Consider the following 12,076-nt stretch of genomic DNA (forward strand, 5'->3'; position numbering starts at 1 on the left):
AAATACAGAAAAGTATCAGGGATGCCCAAACTTTTTCATACCACTGTAAGACACATGACAATGTGAATTTCATACATATACTTTTTTTCAGTTCATTTTGGAACACTTCGGTTGTAAGTTAAGTAAATGTGGCTTAAATCTGATTCATTTCTTTATAAATTAAAATATAATACAGTGCGATTAACCAGCAAAAATACATTTAATGTGACATTTTTAAATCAGTTTTTTTGTTCAGACAGCAGATAAAAAAATTGGTCCAGATAAAAATATATTTTTCTTTATAAGTTATATATGTGACACAATTTTAGAAACCCGTTGTATTTACAGTTTTTCTCATTTCTAAAGGTAAAAAATAAAATAATAAATAAAGCGTTTTTCCTTAAATGTGACTTATTTCTAACATTGTAAAGACTATATTTTTCATTGAAACACATTAAAAAAACATTATATTTGGATTTAGCTGCCTTCTGACAGGAATTGTCCGTTCCACCTTAAATGGTGCAGACTATAAAGACTATATTTTTAATTAAAACACATTTAAAAATAATTATATTTGGATTTAGCTGGCTTCTGACAGGAATTGTCCGTTCCACCTTAAATGGTGCAGCAGTTACATTAGGGCGCCTCAGGCGCCCTAATGTAACTGCTGCACCATTTAAGGGGGAACGGACAATTCCAAAACAACACAAACAATAGCTTTAAACACAATATAAAAAGTGTGTAAATGGAACAGAAAGTGCACTGACCTGTTGATTACACGCCACTGTTCCTCATTTTAACACACACACACACACACACACACACACACACACTCTTAACAACACGATACACACACAAAACACACACTTCCCCAGCTTAGCTCCAAACACACTGACTGAACTGCTCCAGATCACACGCAGCCAAGCAACTTTGTAGGGGGCGGGGCTTAACTTTACACCACGTGTCATGTACTTTCCCTAGCCCAATCAGATAGAGTAGCGCAGTTCTTGAAGCAACGCCCACTGGGACCCTTAAAGGACAGTGAGGGGAATCCTTAACCAATCACACTAGAGTTAAGTTGAGAGAAAAAATAAGAGACTACTTTAAAAAATATGAGTTTCTTTGATTTTAGCAAATTGAAAACCTCTGGAATATAAATTAATTTTTTGCACCAGGAGTAAAGCAGCATAAAGTTATCCAAAAGCAGTGTGTAAGACTGGTGGAGGAGAACATGATGCCAAGATGCATAAAAACTGTGATTAAAAACAAACCAGGGTTATTCCACTAAATATTGATTTCTGAACTATTGAAACTTTATAAATATAAACTTGTTTTCTTTGCACTTTTTTGTTATTACAGCCATTTCTCATTTTCTGCAAATAAATGCTCTAAATGGCATATTTATATTTGGAATTTGGGATAAATGTTGTCTGTAGTTTATAGAATAATACAACAATGTTCATTTTACTCAAACATAAACCTATAAATAGCAAAATTTAGATTTAGAAACTGAAGTGGTCTCTTATTTTTTTCCAGAGCTGTATATATGGTTAATTTATTGATTGATAAAAGAGCAGTGTTCTTACAGCACTTCATGCTTCCCTCTGCTGACAACTTTTATGGAGATTTCATGATGGGATTTCATTTTCCAGCAGGACTTGACACACTGCCCACAGTGCCAAAAGTACCAATTAGTCTTATATAAAAATCTAATTTTCTAAGACACTCATTTTTGGGTTTTCATTGGCTGTAAGCCGTAATAATAAACAATAATATAAAAAATAAACACTTAAAATAGACCACTCTGTGTGTAATACATCTATATAATATATGAGTTTCACGTAACTTTTCAATGATATTCTAATTTCATTATTCTAAATAAAGGAGTAGAAGTAAAAAGTCGTCTGAAAAATAATTACTCCAGTAAAGTAAAATTACCATAATTTATGCTAAAATAAATAAATATATAATAAATAAATAAATAATTTTTAAAAATATGTTGCAGGGCTGAAATGCAAAAATGGAGGTATAGTAATAAATTAAATGTTAAAAGTTTAAGAGATAAAACATGACATATCTTGGGTTCATACTCTGGTGATCTACAATCAAACAAAAGTTATTGTGCAGTTCTGCTCAGGACAGTGTTTGACCAGAATGAGTCAGAATGATGAGGTAGGTATCGTGGCGCAATGCTGGTGTTTTTCTGTAATCAGGGCGTGACTCCTCCCACCCCATGCCTCAGCCCTCGGTCCGGAGGAGGAGATGGGAGGTATATTATTATCATTTTTCAGTCGTGGTTTACTGCTATCTGTATTGGGTGTGGTGCATCAGATACACCTGTTACACTATAAACTATACTATATGGACAAAACTGTTGGGACACCTGCTCATTCATTCAGGGTTTTCTCTGAATGGGTATTACATTTTTTATGAAAAATTCTTATCCTGCTTTTGTTGTCTCTACTGTCTTTTAAGACTTCCCACTAGAATATATTGCTTAGAACAAATACATCAATGCTGTGGGGATTTGATTGCATTTGGTCACAAGAGCAAAAGTTAGTAAGATCAGGAAATTGAATTAAGCCCTATCCAGACAGGATTAGTTTCTCAGAAGGACGTCTGTGAAAAATATTTCACACTTCTACTCAGTGATAAAACTCTTGCATCCGGACTGCAATTGAAAAAACAGGAGGATCAGTGAGTTTTTAGTTTTTTTTCTCGGTCACATGACATCATGTTCAGTAGCTCCTCCATTTCCACTCGCTGTTGTGTTTTTTTTTTTTTTTTACGTGGATCTCCGTGGAAACATGCGCCCAAAGTGTAAATACGGTGCGCAGCAGTGAATAAATAGCTATTTTATTAACCACGACGTAACAAAACTGAGATTTGCGTCCGAACAGGCCTAAAATTACCGGAGGACCACGGAGTTCAGAGAAAAACAGTAGATAATTCAGCCTGTAAATTTCTCAGAGGACGTCTGAGAAAAACACATACATGGTCGTTCTGGACAGTAAAAAACTCACAGAGAAAATTACCCCATGACCCCCTGAGAAACTAATCCCGTCTGGATAGGGCTTAAGATGGTCAATACTCCACCTTATCTTCAACTCCTCAAATTATCACATCCAAGAGAGTTCAGACAGAGCACAACCACAAATAAAACCATATAAAACTCAGTTTAGTTAAATAAGATGAGTAAGGACATGTACAGTTGCTTTGGTGTGTCAATGTCAGTGAATCAGTAGCTTTATCTGTTCTCGGGTTAAAAAGAGTGGATACTGCTGAACATGTTCCAGTCTGGTTATATTGTACTATATTGTAAAGTCAATAACTAGTGGGAGGGGCCCCCTTGAGGGGAATTCTGATCACATTTTTGTTGTACTTTTCTGCTGGGGTTTTATAGTCTGTAGCTCATGCCTGGCATTAGGTATAATGCTAATTACATTTAGTTTGTTTAACTGCTAAACTAAATGTGGAAAATCATGCCAGAAGAGTTGAAGCTGTTAAAGGTTCCAAACGGGTGGTCTGAAATTATATTAAACCCTATGGACTAAGAATGGGATGTCACTAAAATTCAGAATGCGTGCAGAGGCCGACAATCCAGTGTGTTCGGCAATATAGTGCATATTAAAAGTAAATATCCAAATAATTCCAAAATAAAGGAACAACAATTACTTACACTAAAAATCCAAAATCCAAAAGCAATAATCAATCAAAATTCCCCCCAAAAAAGAGGACCACAGTTCTGCTTCTACTTCTACTTAAATTCTAAATCTTAAATTTAGAATATTCTCAATCACATTTTCTTTATAAATCTCAGCAACACTCTTAATGAAGGTGATCCTCAGTGCATTACCAGTTTCAATAAAGGCAGAAGTAAAAGCGAGGCATTGTGCTGAGCTGTTTAACAGGAAGTGATCTGTCCTGCAGGTTTAACAGGTGTCAGACATCCTGCTTTTCAAAACCTAAAAACACCTTTCAGCTCCAGCACCACTGACCCCGCGTGCTCATCTCAAAAGTCAAAGTGGTTTTTATTGTCATTTCAGCTATATACAGAGTACACAGTGAAACGAAACAACGTTCCTCCAAGTACTGTACAGCTTTTGAAACACTTTTGTCTCCATCTAGTGGATAGATACAGTGTGTGTGTGTGGGGGTAGGTGGGTGTTTTTAATAAACTGGGCAGTGGTTGGAAGCACAAAGTGATGGGAACGTAGGTGTTTCCAATAAAGTGGTCACTGAGTGGAAACACAGGGTGATTGGAAGGTAGGTATTTCCAATAAAGTGGCCAGTGATTTCAGGTGTTTCTAATGAACCACAAGAAAGTAGTGAATTAGGTGTAGGCCAGTAAGCACAAGGTGATGGGAAGGTAGGTATTTCCAATAAAGTGGCCAGTGTATGGAAGCACATGTTGATAGAAAGGTAGGTGTTTCTAATAAAGTGGCCAGAGATTGGAATCGCAAGCTGATGGGAAGGTGGGTGTTTCCAATAAAGTGGCCTGAGAAGGGAAGCCCAGGGTAAGATATAGGTAGGTGTTGTAGGACTTTTTCTCACATTTCCTTTGACTCCACCCACACCTCCATCATGTTGTTGATAGGGGGCGTGGTCATGTCTCGAGCCGCGCACACACCCCCCCCCCCCACACACGCACCTCATCTACTCTCCTCTCTTTCAGAAGCTTGTTCAGCTCGAGCGCAGCAGCTGCAGGATCAGCACCAGCAGCAGCACCGGCAGCAGCAGTGATGCCCGCGGGCACCACCAACCGCTCGGACTGCGCGCGCTGCACCGTCCCGGGGGCCCCGGGGCACCACCAGCAGCAGCCACCCCCTCCACCGCTCGCGCTTTTCCCCGTGCCCGCGCTGGTGGCCGCTACGGTGGCGTGCGCCGTGCTGTTCGTGGCTGGAGTGGCGGGAAACCTGACGACCATCGTGGTGGTGAGTCGGTACCGGGACATGCGCACCACCACCAACCTTTACCTGCGCAGCATGGCTCTCTCCGACCTCCTGGTGTTCGCGTGCATGCCGCTGGACCTGCAGCGCGTGTGGCGCTACCGGCCGTGGCCGCTGGGCGGCGCAGTCTGCAAGCTGTTCCACTTCGTGAGCGAGAGCTGCACGCACTGCACGGCGCTCAGCATCGCGGCTCTGAGCGTGCACCGCTACCTGGCCGTGCGCTTCCCCCTGCACGCCAAGGTGGCCGTGACGCGCCGCCGCGTGCGCGCCGTCATCCTCGCGCTGTGGGCCGTGAGCGCCTGCAGCGCCGCGCCCGTGCTCGCGCTGGTGGGAGTGGAGGAGGGCGGCGGGCTCGAGCTCGGACACGAAAACGACACCGGCGACGAGAGCTGGAGCGCGAACTGGACCCTGAACGGCACCGGGAGCTGGAGCTGGAGCGCGAGCGAGTGCACGGCCACGCGGCGCGCGGTGGAGTCCGGGCTGCTCTCCGCTGTGGTGTGCGTCAGCGGTGCGCTCGTGGCGCTGCCCGCGCTCTGCCTGTGCGTGCTGTACACCCTGATCGGCCGGAAGCTGAGCCGGGGACGGCGCGCGGACGCGCGGAGCTCCGCGAGGGAAAAGAGCCACAGACAGAGCGTGAAGCTACTGGGTGAGAGAGAGAGAGAGAGAGAGAGAGAGAGAGAGAGAGAGAGAGAGAGAGAGAGACTAACTATAATTTTCTGAAAGGGTCTCCAAAAGTGCTTTACGCACGAGAGCGCACGTTACGCACAGTGTTTATTATTGCTTCTGTGTACTAATTGTTGGCATTACTGCTAGTGAGTGCTGATTGGTTGAAATTAGTGCTTCTGAGTACTAATGGTTGGCATTTCTTCTAGTGAGTGCTGATTGGTTGAAATTAGTGCTTCTGAGTACTGATTGGTTAAAATTAGTGCTTCTGAGTACTAATGGTTGGCATTACTTCTAGTGAGTGCTGATTGGTTGAAATTAGTGCTTCTGAGTATTGATTGTCGGCATTACTTCTACTGATTGCTGATAGTTGGCATTGTTTTACTGATAACAGATTGGCTGGCATTTCTACTACTGAGTGCTAATTGGATCGCACTTCTAATACTAAGTGAAGATTGGTTGACTCACTGTCACTGTCAATGAATGATGATTGTTGGCATTACTACTAAAGGGTTGTGATTATTATTATAAATACTACTGAATGCTAATTAGTTTGCATTACTACTACTGAATACTGATTGTTGGTATTACTACTAATGAGTGTTGATTGCTGACATTACTACCACTAAATGATAACTGATTAGCACAATGTCTACTGAGTGCTGATTGGCTGATATGACTGCCACTGAGTTTAAATTGTTGAGATCATTACTAAGGTGCCAATTGTTAGCAGTACTCTTAATAAATAATAAGTGGTTGTCATTACTGAGTGATGATTGATTGGCACTAGTTCTACTGAGTGATGATAGGTTGGTATTACTACTAATGAGTGATGGTCGTTTACATTACTACTACTGTAATGATTGTTGAGATCATTACTACTAAGTTCTTACTGGAATTGCTACAACTGAGTGCTGATTGGTCGGCATTACTGCTACGGACTTGTGATGGTTGACGTCACTACTGCTGGAACACAATGCTTGGGGCTTTATACCACTTTAGCCCAGATTTGGCATAATACCAGTTGGTTCAGATGTTTTAGATGTTATTTAGAAGGGATGTCAAAAAACAATTGGACATATAATCTGATTGGCTGGAAAATTGGTAGGTAGAAAGTTAAAGTGTTGCAATGGAGAAACAAAAAGATGACCAAAATTATGTTCCACTAGGATCAGTTAAAGAATAATAATACATTTTCCTTTTTCCATTTTACCCCGTGTTGGACAGGGTTGCGCTTTGCCCTCCAGCTGCATGAAGAGCAGATGAATCAGAGGGTGGTGCAGAATATGTTACGTTATGATTATATTTTAGGACATAATGGAGCGTGAAATAGAGTCATGTGGCTGGAGGCGGTCGGGGTTGTGTATTTTAATGGGGCGTATTGGTGGCCGAACAGATCTGAATAGGAATATTAACACTGCCCTTTATCTCTGGAGCGAAGCCAAAGTGGTCATCTGGTGTTCTGATGAGGATCTGCAGGTTTGACGTCCTCAGAACAGCCTACATTTAGAGCAGCACAGTTGAGATACTGATCTAAATAGCTAATGTAGTTTAGCAATATGGGGCAGGTCATCTGGTGCACTGATCCTGGTGAAGTACAGGTGTAAGTGTGCTAGAGGGCGCTAGAGAGAACATGAATTTAAAAAATCAGCACCCAAAAGTAGTCACATTTTTTGCAGTATCGTATTTTTCGCACTATAAGGTGAACTTAAAATCATTTAATTTTCCCAAAATCTCCCAAAAATTGTCAGTTCACCTTATAATCCAGTGCGTCTTATATATGAATTCTACCATTCAATTATTAAGGAGCAGTAAAGTCACTCAGCTGAAGTACAGAGTTATGAAGGAGTTTCAGTTTAGTTGACTTAAGCAGTATTAGCATTAGCTGCTAACTGCACTAAGTGCTAGCTCTATCAGCATTCAGAGGTGAGTATTATTATCAGCCTCTAGCCTGCTGCTAACCCTGTCTAGCACTGCTGGAGCAGCATTAGCATTAGCAGTCTCACCTTGCGGGGAAACCTTACTAGTGTTGCATAATGCGTCTTATAATCTGGTGCGCCCTATGTATGAAAATAGACCAGAAAATAGACATTTATTGATGATGCGCCTCATATTCTGGTGTGCCTTAGCAAGCTGTACCACTGATTAGAACATTTGCAAGTTTAGCGTTAGCCTTAGTCTTAGCAATATGCTAACACTTGAAGTGCAAGATAGGGCTGTGACAGTAGCTAGGCTTGTTCAGACAATTTTTTTGTCCCAAATAGAAATTGCATTTAACAATATTAATATAAAACGCATTGAATTTAATAGGTTGGTTGACTTTGGAAATCAGGATTATCTTAAAGCTCACCTTCCGCGAAAATCCGATTTTTCTTGTTTTTTGTGGAATACAGTAGGTCTCTCCGAGTTGAATGTGTACACCTGCACATTAAACTGTTTTGCAGCCCCCATTGTCTGCAGGAGCTAAGCAAAGAAATCCCCCCTCCCCCCCTCCGAAAAACGGGTGAATTTTGAATTATCTTTCTGCCTACGTAGGCAGAAACTCACACACCAGCCCACCTCGGCTCGAGAAACTCCCAGAGGCGGAGCTGAAGCGACGCAACATCACCGCTCATCAGTTAGGAGGTGGGAGGCAGTGAGCGGCAGAGCGGTGGAGGGGCGTCGCAGTGCTCCTAGCCAATCAGAGGAGAGATATTTGCATGCTGTTTGCATGTATGAATATTCATGAGCAAAGCTGGAATCCGGTCATTTTGGACACACCCCTAAAACAGTCCATTAAAAAAGAGCTATACAGAGACACCTGAGCACTTTTTTTTTTTACAAAAACGGCTCACATGTCATTCATTCATACTAGAGACCACAACTAGACATTTTAAAATGAAAGAAAAAACGACGGGAGGTGAGCTTTAAACATCTGAAATAATAGTCCACATAAAATATTAAAATAGTCAGCTGTACCACTGATTTAAACAAAGGCGTAGGAGCAGGTTTGACATTGGGCGGCACATTTGCTAAAATGAATCAAAGCCCACCCTATAGTGACTGAAACCAACATTTGCAGAAATACAATAATATTTTTGCGGAAATAATCATAAAAAAAAGATTTTATACTTCTGTTTATTAGTTAAATCCAACCAAAGGTGACTTTGTGACTTTCTAACTTAAACATGTTACTCCACATTGCATTTACTGTCACCTAATATTTCAAAATAATATAAAAACAGATTTGGTTATTATTATTATTATTATTATTATTATGTATTGGCATGTCAATTCTGTTATATACTGCACTCAATACCATTGTGTCCTGTGTTTTAAATTTTTTCTTTGGTGGCGAAAATGATGAAATGATGAAATGAAATGTTAAACATTAAAGCTGTTTCCCAAACAGCAAACTCTGGACCACAATGCACTACTTAGAGCCCTTCTAATGATGGTGTCCTTTTATAAAAAATAATCTTTATGAAAAAGTAACTTTATGTTTAGCAGCAGTTAATATAAACATTAGATAACATAAACCCTTCCAGTCTGTTAACAGAACAAGACATTAATCATCCAAAAATCATCATTGTCATTGTTACAATTCATTGCTTTCATCACTGACCTCGTGTGTAAAGCTGCCCAAACTCGCTGATGCTGCTGCTGACTGCAGGACGTTTCTGAACAGGCATCTGAACTCAAGCCTAAACAAAGTGAAAGGCCACATAACAACACAACGCGCATTTATTTAAAAAGTTTATATTAAATCTATTCCAAACTCTTTTCTAACTCTATCCTCTCTCTTCTCAGCCGTGGTGGTGTTGGCCTTCGTGCTGTGCTGGATCCCCTTCCACGTGGTCCGGTTTCTGATCTCCACCTCGTCGGCCGCCGGTTCTCCGATCATGTCTCTGATCAGTCAGTACTGCAGCCTCATCTCCTTCGTGCTGTTTTACCTCAGCGCTGCCATCAACCCCATCCTCTACAACATCATGTCCGAGAAGTACAGGGCCGCCGTGTGCCGCCTGTTCGGGATCCAGGGGCGCCAGCGCCGGGGAGCGTCCGTCACGAGGGCTGAGAGCTGCCCGGGACTCAACGAATCCACCGTCAGCCTGTGACTCCCAGAAACATGGACACCCTCATCATCCTCATTCAGGGACAGGGGGATGGATCTGTAGTTTGGGGGCATCAAAGTAGTTGGATAGCCAAAAGTACATGGACACCTGCTTGTTCATTGTCCTTTTCTGTGAAGACATTTCTTACAATTATTATTTTGGTTACATTTAAAAATCTATAAAACTATAAAAACTTGCGTTTTAAGAAGAACAAGTGCGATTAATCAAAGCTAATCAATAAATATGGTTGTGATTAATCTATTTTTTTTTATCCATTGACACTATTTTTTAATGAAGTCTTAAAGTCAAGAAAAACTATTTTCAATATCCTTCATTTCAGAAGAAACAATGAATGAGTGAGCAGGTGTCCCATTACTTTTGGCCATATAGTCACAACAACAGTCTAACAGTAGAGGTACTGCTGTAGCGTTCCCATGTTCCTGATCTCATTCATTCCACTTCCCGTAGAATCCACAGAAACACAGCAAGCACAAATCCCTCCCTCCGCACTTCGGATCCACTGTGAACAGGATTAATCAGTGACTGGATTCAGACGCACATCTTCTTCTACTGTCTTATCAGATCAGATCAGACTTTAAAATGCTTCATATGATGATCAGAACTCTGGGCAGAGGACCTTAAAGAGATCAAAGAGGAATCATCAACCATCAGACCATCAGGCGATCAGGGAGGACGGAGGAGGAGGAGCGCTGCAGGTCATTAACAGCCTCGAGGCTGTCTTAAAGTCGGCGGCGAGGACGTGTTGAGGACGTGGTGAAAGAAATGCGGTAGAACGAGTCAGAGAACATCTGTTGCCTTAAATAACGTAAATATCTGGAGGACAAAACGAGCACTGTAGATACAGCAGCGTCCTCTCGCTCCTGATCCAGAGAAGCGAAGGCGCTGTGCTATGTTCATGCTAACGCTAACTGTGTGCCTCAAATGTGACGTGTCATCTCCTGTCTTAGCCTGCAGGTGAACATGATTTCCTGTGGTAGGACACGTCTCTGGAATTAGTCTCTGAATTAGACATTTTCTAGGGTAACCTGTGACCACATTTAGTCCTGGTCATGCATTGATGTGAAAATCAGGGTTATCTTAGCCATGTCTGACTGAACACCACAAGCTGAGTTAGAGTTGCATCGCCCCCAGTTGCAGCTTATTATATAAGAATTGGCCAACACTCCAGTTGCTAAGCATAATATGACAACCGGCCTGAGACATTTTGCAAACACTGAAGTTGATAATAAGGGAATTGGCCCAAACTACCTTTGCCTACACCCCAGTTGCCCAGGATGATATGGGAATTGGCCTGAGCTGTATGTGCTAACACCCTGGTTGCAGAGTAAAATATGTAAATTGGCCCAAGACACTTTTGTCAAATCACTGGTTGTTGAGTATAATATGGAAATTGGCCCAAGACACTTTTGTCAAATCACTAGTTGTTGAGTATAATATGGAAATTGGCCCAAGACACTTTTGTCAAAACACTGGTTGTTGAGTATAATATGGAAATTAACCCAAGATGCCTTTGGCAACTCTCTGGTTGCCTAGTATAGTATTGGAATTTGCCAGTGATGCATTTGCCAACACCCCATTATATGGCAACACTCCGGTTGCTGAGCATAATATGTGAATTTGCACAAGACGCTTTTGCCAACACCCCAGTTGCTGAGACTAATATGGGAATTGACTTGAGTTGCTTTTGCCAACACCCCAGTTGCTGAGTATAATATGGGATAATAATTTGTCCAACCTGCTCTTCCCAACAGTCCAGTTGTCCAGTATGATATGGGAATTGGCCTGAGACATTTTTGCAAATACTGCAGATGTTTGGTTTAACATGGGAATTGACATGTGTTGCTTTTACCAACTCTCTGGTTGCAGAGTATACCAGAACAATTGGTCTGAGCTACATATGCCAACACTTCAGTTGCCGATGATATGTGAATTGGCCCAAGCCGCTTTTCCCAACACCACGGATGGCCCAAGCTGCTCCCTTCGCCAACACCCAAGTTGCCCAGTATGATATGGCACTTGAAATGAGCTGCATATACTAATATGGGAATTGACCCGAGATGGTTAAGCCAACACCCAGGTAATTTTCCTGAGGCAGATTTGCCATTTACTCCGATTGCTGAGTATATTATGTGAATTGTCTCAAGCAACTTTTGCCTACACCCTGGTTGCAGAGTATCATATCTGAATTGGCCCAAGATGCTTTTGCCAACACACCGGTTGCAGAGTCTAATATGGGAATTGGCCCAAGACACTTTCGCCAACACCTGGTTGCGAAACAACAAATGGGAATTGGTTTGAAACGTTTGTACCATGACTCCGGCTGCCAAGTATAATATGGAATTTTGCCTGAGACGGTTTTACCAACACCACCAT

The 12,076-nt window shown here is 41.8% G+C and overlaps 2 protein-coding genes across 3 annotated transcripts in view; one reads left to right on the forward strand and one right to left on the reverse strand.

The window, feature by feature from the left end:
- The window catches only part of pld1a (phospholipase D1a), a 39,458-nt gene extending 38,559 nt beyond the window's left edge, over positions 1 to 899 (reverse strand). For both annotated transcript variants that reach the window (XM_022663734.2, XM_022662950.2), the window contains exon 1: positions 747 to 899. The gene's annotated coding sequence lies outside the window, so the exon portion shown is untranslated. The remainder of the gene's footprint in view (positions 1 to 746) is intronic.
- A 3,731-nt stretch (positions 900 to 4,630) lies between these two features.
- On the forward strand, positions 4,631 to 9,859 carry ghsra (growth hormone secretagogue receptor a). The gene is made up of 2 exons (XM_007245184.4): positions 4,631 to 5,574; positions 9,381 to 9,859. The coding sequence occupies exons 1-2, from the start codon at positions 4,722 to 4,724 to the stop codon at positions 9,683 to 9,685; spliced, it is 1,158 nt and encodes a 385-aa protein (XP_007245246.2). The 5' UTR covers positions 4,631 to 4,721; the 3' UTR covers positions 9,686 to 9,859.
- Positions 9,860 to 12,076: the final 2,217 nt, after the last annotated feature.

This window comes from Astyanax mexicanus, chromosome 18 (assembly GCF_023375975.1).
Source record: "Astyanax mexicanus isolate ESR-SI-001 chromosome 18, AstMex3_surface, whole genome shotgun sequence".
Classification (NCBI taxonomy): Eukaryota; Metazoa; Chordata; class Actinopteri; order Characiformes; family Acestrorhamphidae; genus Astyanax; species Astyanax mexicanus.